Source organism: Neofelis nebulosa, chromosome 3, assembly GCF_028018385.1.
Source record: "Neofelis nebulosa isolate mNeoNeb1 chromosome 3, mNeoNeb1.pri, whole genome shotgun sequence".
NCBI lineage: Eukaryota > Metazoa > Chordata > Mammalia > Carnivora > Felidae > Neofelis > Neofelis nebulosa.
The window spans coordinates 206,949,556-206,962,209 of NC_080784.1; the positions used below are offsets into that span (position 1 = coordinate 206,949,556).

Below are 12,654 nucleotides of genomic sequence, written 5' to 3' on the forward strand. Positions count from 1 at the left end.
ACATATGTAAATTTGAAGTCTTCTGGTTCCCACATTAAAAAAAAATGGGGTTTTTTTGAAAGGTAACATTAACCCGTGATATATATTTAACCCAAAACATCAAAAATATTACCATTTTAATAGGTAAACAGTACAAAATTATTGAGGTAGTTCACGTTTCTTTTTTTTTATGTATTTTTAAATTTATTTTAATTTTTTTAACATTTATTTAAGGGAGACAGAGACAGAGCGTGAGCAGGGGAGGGACAGAGAGAGGAGACACAGAATCTGAAGCAGGTTCCAGGCTCTGAGCTGTCAGCACAGAACCCGATGGGGGGGGGGGGGTTGAACTCACCGACCACGAGGTCACGACCTGAGATGAAGCTGGACGCTCAACCACTGGCGCCCCATGTTCCTTTTTTGAAATGAACTCTTGGCGACCCAAGGGTATTTTACACTCAAAGCACGTCTCAATCTGGACCACTCACTTTCAGGGGCTCAATGGTCACATGACATTCATAGCTACAGTGCTGGACAAGGGAGTCCATCCTTCCCCGATTACTGCATTCCACTCCAAAAGCCACCCTGAACCTCTGCTTTTTTCTAGTTCCCTGAAAGACGGCAACTTCCCTCCACACAAGCAAATGGCCCAGAGTTCTCTGAACCGAGTTCTCCTCCCTGGTCCCCAGACGGTCCACCTCCACACGTGGATGGAAGCTCTGCTCTTCCGAGCCGTGGAGGAGATGCGGCATCATCCGGGGAGTTCAACCGTGATACAGAACTATTTTCTTTAGCTTTTAACTCTGAAATAATCATAAGCTCACCGGAAGCTGCAAAAATAGTACAAGGAGCCCCTTCCCCCAGCTCCACCATCTATGCTCTTTCAAAAGGAATAACCTGCCCCAGGAGGGCAGCAGCGGCCGCGACGCCAACCCCACCAAATGGTCCCAACCTGGGCCCCGGCCGCAGTCACACCCCGTCCTGGTCCACTCGGTCCGCCTGTGGCCCCGCACCTCCGTCTGCCCAGGACCCCTGGTCCCTCTGGTCAGCCCGGTGTCCCTAACCCGCCCACCCTCCGCCCCCGGCCCCCTCCCCGCACCAGGCAGGGTGCCGCGTGCGCACACGGTCTCCCAGCCATCACTGCCGTTCCCGCTCCCCCCACCGCCTTGGCCTCCCCTGCCCGCGCTCTGCGCCTGCGCCTTCCCGGCACGCCCATGTGGGCGCCAACCGGGGACACCGGCACCGTCTCCGGGCCTGGACTAGGACACACGGCTCCACAGAAGACTTGGCAAGGAGTGCAGTGATGGAATGAGGGAGGCCAGGCCCCGGTGTGCACGTTCCTCCTCTCCACGTCCAGCCAAGACAGCCTGCGAGGAGAAGAATCTATCTAACCCCACCTCCCTCCCTTCCCCGGGTTGGTATGTTCCAGCACGGGTTTTGGCGGGAGCGACACCGCTCTCTGGTGCGCAGGCGCCGGGTTACAAGTTCGCGTTTGCGCAGGTGCAGAGTCGCCACCCTCTGCCTGCGGCGGGAGACGGCGTGTGGGCCTCTTGTGGGCCTGGGCTTCTGCGCGGCGGCGGCGCGGACGCCGGGTTCGACATGGCCAGCTGGGTGTTCTGTAATCGCTGCTTCCAGCCGCCGCACCGGACGTCGTGCTTCAGCCTGACCAACTGCGGCCACGTGTACTGCGACGTCTGCCTGGACAAAGGTGAGGCGGGCGGGCCCTGGGGTCGGGCAGTACCCGGGCGGCGGGGTGGGGCCGAGGGCGCCGGCTTCCTTCCCGAACCTCGGGTGTAGAGGCAGCAGGACGTCCTGCTGGGTGGGCGGCCGGAGGGATGGTGGAAAACGTGCTGGCCGAGATCGCAGGTGTCAGCCCCAGGAGTATGGCTCTCCCTGCCCTTTCGGAAGGCGGGTTAAACTAGGCCCTGTGTCCAGGATGCCTTTAAACACCAGCGCAGGGCCCCAGAAGGCGCGTCCTCACCTGGCATCAAGCGAGGGTGGAGCCAGAGCCTGCGGGGCAGGGGGCGGGAAGGTGAGAGTCAGCCCGGACGCTTGGGAGCTCCCAGGCAGAGGGGACGCCGAGTGCAGAGATCCTAGGGTAGAAGGAAGTGTGGACGGGCTGGAGGAGCTGAGGGTGCTGGTGAAGTCGGCTGAAGCATGCTGCAGGGGATCCCCCCTGTTCTCCGGGCAGTAGGAAACCACTGGTTTTTTTTTTTGTTGTTTTTTTTTTTTAAATTTTTTTTTCAACGTTTTTTATTTATTTTTGGGACAGAGAGAGACAGAGCATGAACGGGGGAGGGGCAGAGAGAGAGGGAGACACAGAATCGGAAACAGGCTCCAGGCTCCGAGCCATCAGCCCAGAGCCTGACGCGGGGCTCGAACTCACGGACCGCGAGATCGTGACCTGGCTGAAGTCGGACGCTTAACCGACTGCGCCACCCAGGCGCCCCAAGAAACCACTGGTTTTAAGCAGGGTGGTGACGTGATCAGAGGTATCTTTCTGTTGATGAGATTTTTTTGTTTATGTATTTTGAGATAGAAAGCAAGCAGGTCAGGGACAGAGGAGACAGGGAGAGAGGGAGAGAGAGAATCCCAATCAGGCTCCGTGCTGTCTGCACAGAGCCAAGAGATCATGACCTGAGCCGACTTCAAGGGTCCGACGCTCAACCGACTGAACCACCCAGGTGTCTCTTTCTATGAAAATTTTAAGTTGAAGACAAAGAGTGGCGCCTGGGTGGTTCAGTCGGTTAAGCGTCCGACTTTGGCTCAGGTCATGATCTCGCAGTCTGTGGTTCAAGCCCCGCGTCAGGCTCTGTGCTGACAGCTCGGAGCCTGGAGCCCGCTTCGGATTCAGTGTCTCCCTCGTTCTCTGCCCCTCCCCCACTCGCTCTGTCTCTCTCAAAAATAAATTAAAAAAAATTTTAGGTTAAAAAATAAACATTAAAATAAAGAGAAGAAATCACAAAGGAAAAGATAGATTTGACCTAAAAGAAAAAAAAATATGAAACCTCTGTATGCCCTACATGCCAAAGTTAAAGGGCAAGTTGCACACTCATGAAAATAACTATCTTATTAATGACCAAGTTAATTGTCTCCCTGTGTAAAGAGCTCAATATAAATGATTAAGAAAAATATCGTCCCAATAAAAAAGTTAGCCAGGAATATAAACTGATAATTCACAGGAGAGAAAGACAAATAGGGGCGCCTGGGTGGCTCAGTCGGTTGACCGTCCGACTTCGGCTCAGGTCATGATCTTGCGGTTTGTGGGTTCGAGCCCCGCGTCAGGCTCTGTGCTGACAGCTCAGAGCCTGGAGCCCGCTTCCGATTCTGTGTCTCCCTTGTTCTCTGTTCCTCCTCCACTGGCGCACTTTCTCTCTGTCTCTCAAAAATAAATAAACATTAAAAATATTTAAATTGAAGTACAAAGAAAAAGTCATGAATGCAAAGCACAAGAATTTTTACAGGGTGAATTTACCTGTGAAACCAGCTCCCAGATTGAGAGAGCATCACCACCCTCTCAGAAGCCACATCAGAGAGAACCACTAACCCGATGTCTATCTTGTGGACCGCCTTGGGTGTATATCTGCAGTGGGGTTGCTGAGTCTCACGTGTGTGTTTGAAAAGTCTCTGGCAGCTGGGTGAAAAGGTAATTTGGTGGGAGACAGGAACTGGGCAAGAGGCTGTGCGGTTGAGCACGGGAGCGATGATGGGGCCGTGGGCCTAGAGAGGTGTAGTACACTGGAGTCTGGGGAGTGGCCTGGCCTCTGACTGGAGGATTGGGGGTTGCGTTAGCAGCACCAAGCACAGAGAGAGAACAGCAGCTCCCAGGGTGAGGTTCAGGGGCTCACGTTGGTCGCTGAGATTCCGGTGAGAGCCATCCGAGGGGGGGACACTGGGAGGGATTGAGTATTTGGGGCTCGGGGTCAGGACAGCCAGGAACACGTCGGGGAATTAGCATGTATATAGTCATCGAAGATACTGGAGTGAGGAGAGTGTGGAGGGCAGAGGGAACCAGGGCATGGTATCACCTGGGAGGAACATTTCTTGAAGAAGATGGGTGAAGGTAGGAGGAGGCTGTGGAAGAAAAGAAAGCAGAGTATTTGGGACCTGGTGTCCCAGGGCAGAGTGGAACCTCCCCCTGGATTTAGTGGCGTGGGTGAACTTGGGTGAAAACAGTGGAGACCAGTGCATGCTCTCAGCCTTGGGGGACTGGTTCAGGCAGGGCGATTCCCAGCGGACCTCTAGCTCTTGAAGCCTAAGGCCAGAGCACATTCCAGTAGCCCTAGGTCATTCCTCCAAAAAGCCACAGGTGCTGGGCCATAGAACAAAACAAAAAAGACAGCAGAAAGGCTTGAGGGCTCTGGGTGGAGCACTGACCATAGCTTCCCAGCTGTTTGGTGACCGTTACTCAGAGATGAGCCCTCCTTAAGCTTTGGTGTATATCCTTCCAGACTCTTTCCTATGGATACAGGTTTTTAACACAAAAATGGGAGGTGCCTGAGTGGTTCAGTGGGTTAAGCGTCAGACTTCGGCCTGGAGCCCGCTGTAGATTCTCTTCTCTGTCCCCCCACCTCTCAAAAATAAACATTAAAAAAATGTTAATGGTATTGTGTGTATACCGTTTAGTTACCTGCATTTATGAACAGCACGTGGATATTTTTTCACGTTCAACTAAGTCTGTATCATCCTTGTTAAGGTTGCATAGTATATCTTTTAGTTGCCATACCAAGACCTATTTAACTGATTCCCTGGTAAAAGACGTGTGTTTTTTCTGATGTTTTGCTGGTAAGCAGCACTTGTTCACTTGTGTGGTTTCCTCCTTTGCGTGTGTGTAAGCGTGGAAGTGCTTCACTGGGCCGTGCCCGTCACGGCCGACACCTAGGACCAACCCGCCCAGAAGGCGTGGCTGCGCCACGTCCCCAGCACCGATGGCCTGGATTTTCTTTTCATACATTACTGGTGGTCTGTGCTTTGGCCAGCGGCCCTCACGCCTTTTACTGGAGTGCTTAATGGGTTAGTGAGCTCTGTTTGCATATTAAGTATGAATGTCGGTTTTCCTGTCCATTAGCTGCAGACAAGTTCCTCTCTGTGTCCGGTCTCTTACTGCCCCCGCCCTCAACACAACTCGCAGAGCTTTCGGAGTCAGCTCTGTTAATCTTTGACTCCACGGCTTCAGGCTGCAGCGATGCTCAAGGGGAAGTTCTGTGCTCCAGAATCTGCAGTAGAGACCTGGGGGCGGGGGTGGGGGGGGGGGGTGGGGGCGGGAACGTACCACCAGGCGTGGATGTTTTCAGGAGAGGGCGACTTGAATGTGTTTGTAGGGATAGAGGAAGGGGGTAGCTCTGGAGGCCACTGGAAGGGAGCCGGCTCTTTCTGTACCAGGACCGTCGTCCCACGTGCCGGGGGTGGGACGGGACAGAGGAAGAAGGCAGAGTGAGCTGGGTTGTTCTGTGGTGGGTAACTGGAGAGGAGGCAGGGGATTGAGGGAGGTCAGCACGCAGTCTGGGGCTGGTCTGAACACCCCCCCACAGGGAGTTGGGGGGACACTCAAGAAAAATGGGTGGGGGCCGGCAGTGTTGCAGGTTCATCCATGTTGGAATCCACGTCTCTGAATCCACTTCCCAGTTGAGTGATTTTTTTGCCCGGTTCTTAGCTACGCTGGACCAGAAGCGGGGGAGAAAGAGAGCCCGGGTTTGGGCTGGGTGTGCTGCTTGGAAGGGCGAGGAGCGCAGTACTGACTGGCCGGCTCCGGGCTCCAGGCCGCTGTGTGGGAAAGTGAGACTCTGACGTGTGGGGTTGGGGCCGAGCCCAGGACGAGGGGCCCTGCTGCCGCCAGTGACGTGGGTACAGGCGTAGGAAGGAGTCTGAGTTTGCCCACGACAGCGGCCGCTCCGGGGGCCCAGGGCGGAGTCACGGGAGAAGGGGCCCCTGTGGGGGCAGGCCAGGAAGCGCCGGACTTAGCGCGGGCTTCCCAGCGAGGGCGAGTGTGGCGGAAACCAGCATGCTGCGGCAGGTGCGGGTCGCTGGGGGGCCCCCGGACAGGAGCAGGTGAGTCAGCTGACGCCAGCAGGTGGGAAGTACGAGGCCTCCGTCCAGGCGCCGCCGTGTAGGTGGCGGGAGCTCAGCAAACGCAGAGTCCTTTCCTGGTGAGCGGTCCCTGGTGTCGCAGAGGTGAGGTTGCGGGAGCAGAGCAAAACTCTGACCTCATGTGTTGGGTGGGGTGCAAGGAGCTGCTTTCATTTTGAGTACTGACCATTGTTAATTAAGATATCGCTACAAAACCTGACTGTAAGAGAGTTCTGAGACACATTCGGTTTCAGTATTGTTGATCTTCACAGTCACTAATTTGGGGCAGTTCCACAAGGCAGGAAGAGGTGGATCGTTCGCTGCAAAAACGGTGTCCCAAGTCTGGCCACGTGCAGTGTCATGATGGAGTGTGGAAGTGTGGATGCTACGTTGTGAAGAAAACTGTAATTTGAATCTGCGTCTACACACGTTCAGAAGCAATACTCACTATGATATAGTAAAGTTTGCTTTTCTTTTACAGGTAGAAAGGGCGAGTGCTTGATTTGTAAAGTGCCTTGTCGCACACTTTTACTTTCAGAACACGTAAGTTCAAATATGTATTATCTGAATGTTGATCAGTATTTTTTTTTTTAGAGTATTATGCTATTATTATTTTTTTTAACGTTTATTTACTTTTGAGACAGAGACAGAGCATGAACGGGGGAGGGTCAGAGAGAGGGAGACACAGAATCTGAAACAGGCTCCAGGCTCTGAGCCATCAGCACAGAGCCCGATGCGGGGCTCGAACTCACGGACCGCGAGATCATGACCTGAGCCGAAGTCGGCCGCTTAACTGACTGAGCCACCCAGGCGCCCCGATCGGTATTTTTTTTTTTTTAATATTGAGATTCAATATTTAGTCATTTGGGGTGTCTGAAAATTTTTTCATTTTGCTAGGTTAAGTAGAAGATCTTCCAGGATTTCTGAGTAAAGTACAATCAGGGTTTGGTTTTGAATGCCTCGGATACCTTCTTTTGTAGACTGGCCCTGTTTGTAGTTTGCCGTGCTGTGTTCCGGGAGGAGAAGATGAGGTGAATAGGGTCTCCGGTACAGACCCCTGAAGAAGGTGACAGAGTCTGGCTTTCCCTGGGGCTCATGGCTAATGAAGAGGGTTGGAGGAACGTCAGTTCAGAGTTGATGACTGTCACAGTAGGCTTGAAACAATGACTTTTGTTTTCTCTTGAAAATACATCAGTTTAACTTGTTTGGTTTAAACTTAGTTGTAAATAATTATTTTCTTTATACTTAGGTTCTAAGATATGTGTGTGATCGGATGTTTTAATCTATAACAAAATTGGTTTTTTTCTGGTTATAAATACAATACGATGTCACAAAAAACTGAAATGATACAGTAAATCATAATGGAGAAGTACAAGTCCCCCAAATCCCGTTTCCCACAGATGTCAGCAAGTGGGAACATAGTTCCTGCTGTGTGTTACTGGGATTTATCTTCTTACATAATGGTGTCTGCTCAGTTGACTTTACACTTCTGGCACACCCGCCCTCTCCAAAAACACTGCATACTGTTTCAGTATTTTCCTATTGGCAAAACTATTTCAGCAGTTTCCTAGTGGGGGGTTTTAGTTTTTCACTGTTGCGGTCTTACAGCCAACATTTTTTACCATGTCTCTGCATATCTGTAGGAATATTTCTGTAGCATAAATTCCTAGAAGTGGAAAAATAAGGTCAAAGATTTAAGTGTTTGGTAGAAAGTGCCTTATTTCCTTTAAGAAATGTTACCTCAACGTGGTTTTGATACGTGTTTCCCTGATGCCAAGTGATGTTGAACATCTTTTCATGTGTCTGTTGGCCATCTGGATGTCTTCTTTGGAGAAGTGTCTGTTCACGTCTTTGGCCCATTTCTTCAGTGGATTATTTGTTTTTCGGGTGTTGAGCTTGATAAGTTCTTTATAGATTTTCGACCCTAACCCTTTATCTGATATGTCGTTTGCAAATATCTTCTCCCATTCTGTCAGTTGCCTTTTAGTTTCGCTGATTGTTTCCTTCTCTGTGCAGAAGCTTTTTATCTTGATGAGGTCCCAGTAGTTCATGTTTGCTTCTGTTTCCCTTGCCTCCGGAGATGTGTTGAGTGAGAAGTCGCTGCAGCTGAGGTCGAAGAGGTTGTTGCCTGCTTTCTCCTCGAGGTTTGTGATGGCCTCCTGTCTTACATTTAGGTCTCTCATCCGTTTCGAGTTTCTTTTTGTGTCTGGTGTAAGAAAGTGGTCCAGGTTCATCGTCCTGCATGTCGCTGTCCAGTTCTACCAGCAACATTTGCTGAAGACGCTGTCTTTCTTCCATTGGGTAATTTTTTCTGCTCTGTCAAAGATAAGTTGGCCACGCATTTGTGGGTCCAGTTCTGGGTTTTTTAACATCGGTCAGAGTGGCTACAACTAACAACTCAGGCAACAACAGATGTTGGTGAGGATGTGGAGAAAGAGGGTCTCCTTTGTGCTGCTGGTGGGAATGCAAACTGGTGCAGCCACTCTGGAAAGCAGTATGGAGGGTCCTCAAAAATTTAAAACTAGAACTACCCTACGACCCAGCAATTGCACTACTAGGCATTTATCCGGAGGATGCAGGAGTGCTGGTTCATAGGGGCACACGTACCCCCATGTTTATAGCAGCACCATCAACAATAGCCAAATTTTGGAAAGAGCCCAAATGTCCCTCGATGGATGAATAGATAAAGAAGATGTGCCTGAAATCATTGTTGCACCATATGCTAACTAACTTGGATGTAAAATAAAAAAATAAAGAAAAAAGAAAAAATACGTTACATATATATAGTATAGATATAATATATTTTATTACATATTTATTATTATATTAACATATTAGTATATAATATAATATATGTATTATATATAAATAGCTACAGACAGAGAGGGATGTAAACTGTAACAGATCCTTAAATACAGAGAACAAACTGAGGGTTGATGAGGGGCGGAGGAGAGGGGAAAATGATGATGGGCATTGAGGAGGGCACCTGTTGGGATGAGCACTATGTGTTGTACGGAAGCGATGAATCACAGGAATCCACTCCTGAAGCCAAGAGCACTCTGTATACGCTCTATGTTAGCTAACGTGACAATAAGTTTTATCTTTTAAAGAAAGGGAGAAAAAAGACAAAAGAGGCTTTCAAGGAACTTTGAAAAGGAGATAAGCATATAAACAAATGATTATTAAAATGAACAATTGAAAGTAAGAGCACGAAGGGGCGCCTGGTGGCTCAGTCGGTTAAATATCCGACTTCGGCTTGGGTCACCATCTGGCGGTCCTTCAGTTCGAGCCCCGCGTTGGGTTCTGTGCCGACAGCTCGACGCCTGGAGCGTGCTTCGGGTTCTGTGTCTCCCTCTCTCTGCCCCTCCCCCGCTCATTCTATCTCTCTCTCTCTCAAAAATAAACAAACATTTAAAAAATGTTTTTGAAGTAAGAACATGGGGGGAGGGGGAAAGAAATGTACGGCTTTAGGCCCTCAGCTGTGCTGCCAGGCTCTGCTGACTTGTGCAGCTGGTCGGGCCTGTGGCCGAGGGAGGGACGCCCCCGCCTTTCTCTGCCTTCTTGGTTTGCACGCTCAGTTTATGTGTGCTCTGTCTTGTTTTCTAATAAATGTATTTGAGACTGTCCATTTCCTCCTGTTGACTGCTGTTCTGCATCACTTTGAGCATTGGTTTTATCATTTCTAAATAGTCTTCTATTTCTCTTAACTTCTTTTTCAACTCAAGAATTACTTGGGAGAATATTCCTTAATTTCTGAGAGATTAGATCTTATTTCCTCTATCGTTTTTGTAGAAAGCTTTTAATTTTATGCCTTTGTGATCAGAGAATATGGCCATGTGGTTTCTTTTTTTAATTGTCAAGATTTTCACTGTGTCTTCGTACATGGTAATTGTTAATGTTCTACAGATGCTCGAAGATGTATGTATTTGTTCATTCTCTGTGCACGTGCGTGAGTGAAGTCGTTCGCGGCACCGGTGCTGCTCCTGGCCGCTCTCTCCCGCACGCCCGCGTTGCATTCTGGGGCCGCTTCCAGCAGTCTCTCGGGGGCCCTCCTTTCTCCTCTGCCACCATGACGCCTAAGAGCCATTCTTCCTGCCCTCCCTCCTGCTTCCTGGAATCTTCTCTCCCCCCACAGCCAGAGGGGTCTGCGCACACGGGTCGTATGTCCCGGCTTTCTCGGAGTGAAACCCAAGTCCCCTCATGCCCGTGGCTCTGGGACCCGACCTCTGGTGGACACCTGGTCCCCTGGCCGGTGACTCCAACCTGCCACTGTTCCTGGGGCCAGGCTGCTTCCACCTCCTCCTTCCCCCACTGCCTTTAGGTCTCTGCCTCTGGTTCTGTGTGACTGTGGTTTCTTTGACCTGTGGCAGGAAGGACACTTAGAATCATGGCACAGTGTGTGTGCATTTGGGTGCACATGAATCCATGTGTATGCACATACGTGAACGACGTTTCACAGGACGACACGAACCCTTGTAAACGCGGTGCCCCTAGTGGTTTCTGCTCCGACTGGCTTTCTTTTGTCAGAGCCAGACACAGTGCATGGACCAGGCCAAGCTGATCTTCCGCGACCTGCCGTGTGCAAGCTGCCCGCGCCTCTTACTCTGCCCGCACCTGCTCCTTTGGCTTCACACACAGGACACCACCTGCTTTGTATTTGTTGACTTATTTGTCACCGGAAGGGGCCTTATCTCTCAGGGGGTGGGGAGACTGAAGCTGGGGAGCCCGCGGGGATCTGGGAGAGGCAGCCGGGCCCGCAGGACAGAGCCTGTGATGAACGCACAGCAGAAGGATATATGGACCGGAAGGGGTTGCACTTGGGCTGGAATTGGCTGGTTCTCCAGTGGAGATGGAAAGGAGCCCCTGTAGTGGGGAGGCCCCGAGCCCTGGAGAAGCCAGCGGCGTCTGGACTCCCAAGTGTGAGGACGTGGGACCTGGGGCCATGAGTGTGCAGGGCACTCTTCCACATGCCCACTTAAGGCGCTGGGGAGAAGTGGGCAGAGTCGGGGGCTGGAGGTGGCTAGACCGGAGGCTCCCCTAGACAGCAGAGGCCTGGCTAAGGAAGATGCATGTGTGGCCCCAGGGCAGGAACCCCAGGACACCCACCCACAGGGTCTCCGTGATGGCTGTGCCCTCTTGCCTTCCCCTGACCTCTGAGGGGTGGGTTCAGCCGTCCTGCCCCAGGCCCCAGGTCGGAGGCTGCTCGTGGTGAGGATGAGCCTGGTTCCTGGGCCGCAGCCCAAATCGGGACTTGGAGGACATGACCACGCGCCAGCAAGGACCTGGGTTTAGGGCATTTGGGGGGTGTCCCACAGGGTTTCGGGGGATGACCTTTCCGTATGGCGGAAGAGAGAAGTGGACAGCAGCCACTGGAGCAGCACACTGGCCTGGCTGGGGGCTGTCTCTGGCCCTGCTCTCCTTGCTGGGCCCCCCAGCTAGACTCAGTCTCCCCGCCTGCCTCCCGTGAACAATGCCTCCCCAGGCCTGGCCCCCAAAGCAGTCTCTTGGACAGCAGTCCCCCCCCCACACACACACACACTCTGCTAAGTGGATGCTGGTGACCCAGCGGAGGAGGGCTGCTGGTTTCCGAGCGGAAGGCCGTCCACTGAGCACAGGCCTCCACTAATGCGCAGGCAAGAGATAGGTGTCCCTCTTAAGTTAGCGCCTTCATGTAATTTTGGAATCAGCTTGTTAATTTCCACACAAAGCCCTGTTGGGTTTGCACTTCACTGATGACACAGGTAAACTGACCTCCCTACGGTGGGGCCTCTAGGCCACAAGTGTGTGGCACACCTCCATTTGTTTAGATGCGCTCCGGCTTCGGTGGCGGTTTTCTGTACAGAGGCTGGTGCCGCCGTTAGCGTCACCCAGGTATTGATGATTTGGGATAATTTCATCTCCTAAGTGCTTCTTGTTGGTGTGTAAAAAAAAAAAAGTGCTTCTTGTTGGTTGGTTTTGTTTATTAACCTTTATCTGGTGACCGTGCTAAATTCACTTGATAATGCTGTTGGCCGATGTGAAGATCCGTCTAGACTGTCTCTGTGCACAGTCGTGTCATCTCCAAATGTTTAATTTCTGTGTCACTCCCCCCTTTCCTTCCTTGTACCTTCTTCTCACTGTGTAAGCAACAAGGGGACACAGTGGTGATGGCAGGCGTCCTTTGTCTCTTTCTGATTTCAGGGTCAAGCTTCCAGTGGGTCACCATGGAGTATTCATGTGAGCTCTGGGTTTCTTACTAAGGGGTTATCATTTTATTTTTCTTCTTTATTTTGTGGATGTGGTGACTTGCATTTATTTTTAGAATTTTAAACTCACAGTAGAATTTCAAATACTGCAACTTGGTTGTGGTGCGGTATAGCTTGTATGTGTAGGTGAATTTGGGTTTTGTGCACCTGCGTTCATGTGAGAACTGACCTGTGATTTTCCTTTCTTACGTGCCCTTTTCAAGTTTTGGTGAATCAGGGTTTTGCTGGCTTCATAAAAGGAGTTGGATATTCTTTCATTTCCTCTTTTCTGGAAGATTTTTTTTCAAGATTGGGGTTATTCAGAGAATGGTAAAATTCATGTGTGACACTCTGATCCGAGAAGGCTGAGGAGGTTTTTAACTAG

At 51.0% G+C, this 12,654-nt stretch overlaps 1 protein-coding gene across 2 annotated transcripts in view; it reads left to right on the forward strand.

Annotated features, from left to right (window-relative positions):
• Window positions 1-1,480: 1,480 nt before the first annotated feature.
• Window positions 1,481-12,654, forward strand: part of RNF212 (ring finger protein 212) — a 37,079-nt gene continuing 25,905 nt past the window's right edge. For both annotated transcript variants that reach the window (XM_058723246.1, XM_058723245.1), the window contains exons 1-2: window positions 1,481-1,687; window positions 6,527-6,588. In XM_058723246.1, the coding sequence (XP_058579229.1) occupies window positions 1,579-1,687; window positions 6,527-6,588 (171 nt within the window). In that variant the 5' untranslated portion in view covers window positions 1,481-1,578. The remainder of the gene's footprint in view (window positions 1,688-6,526; window positions 6,589-12,654) is intronic.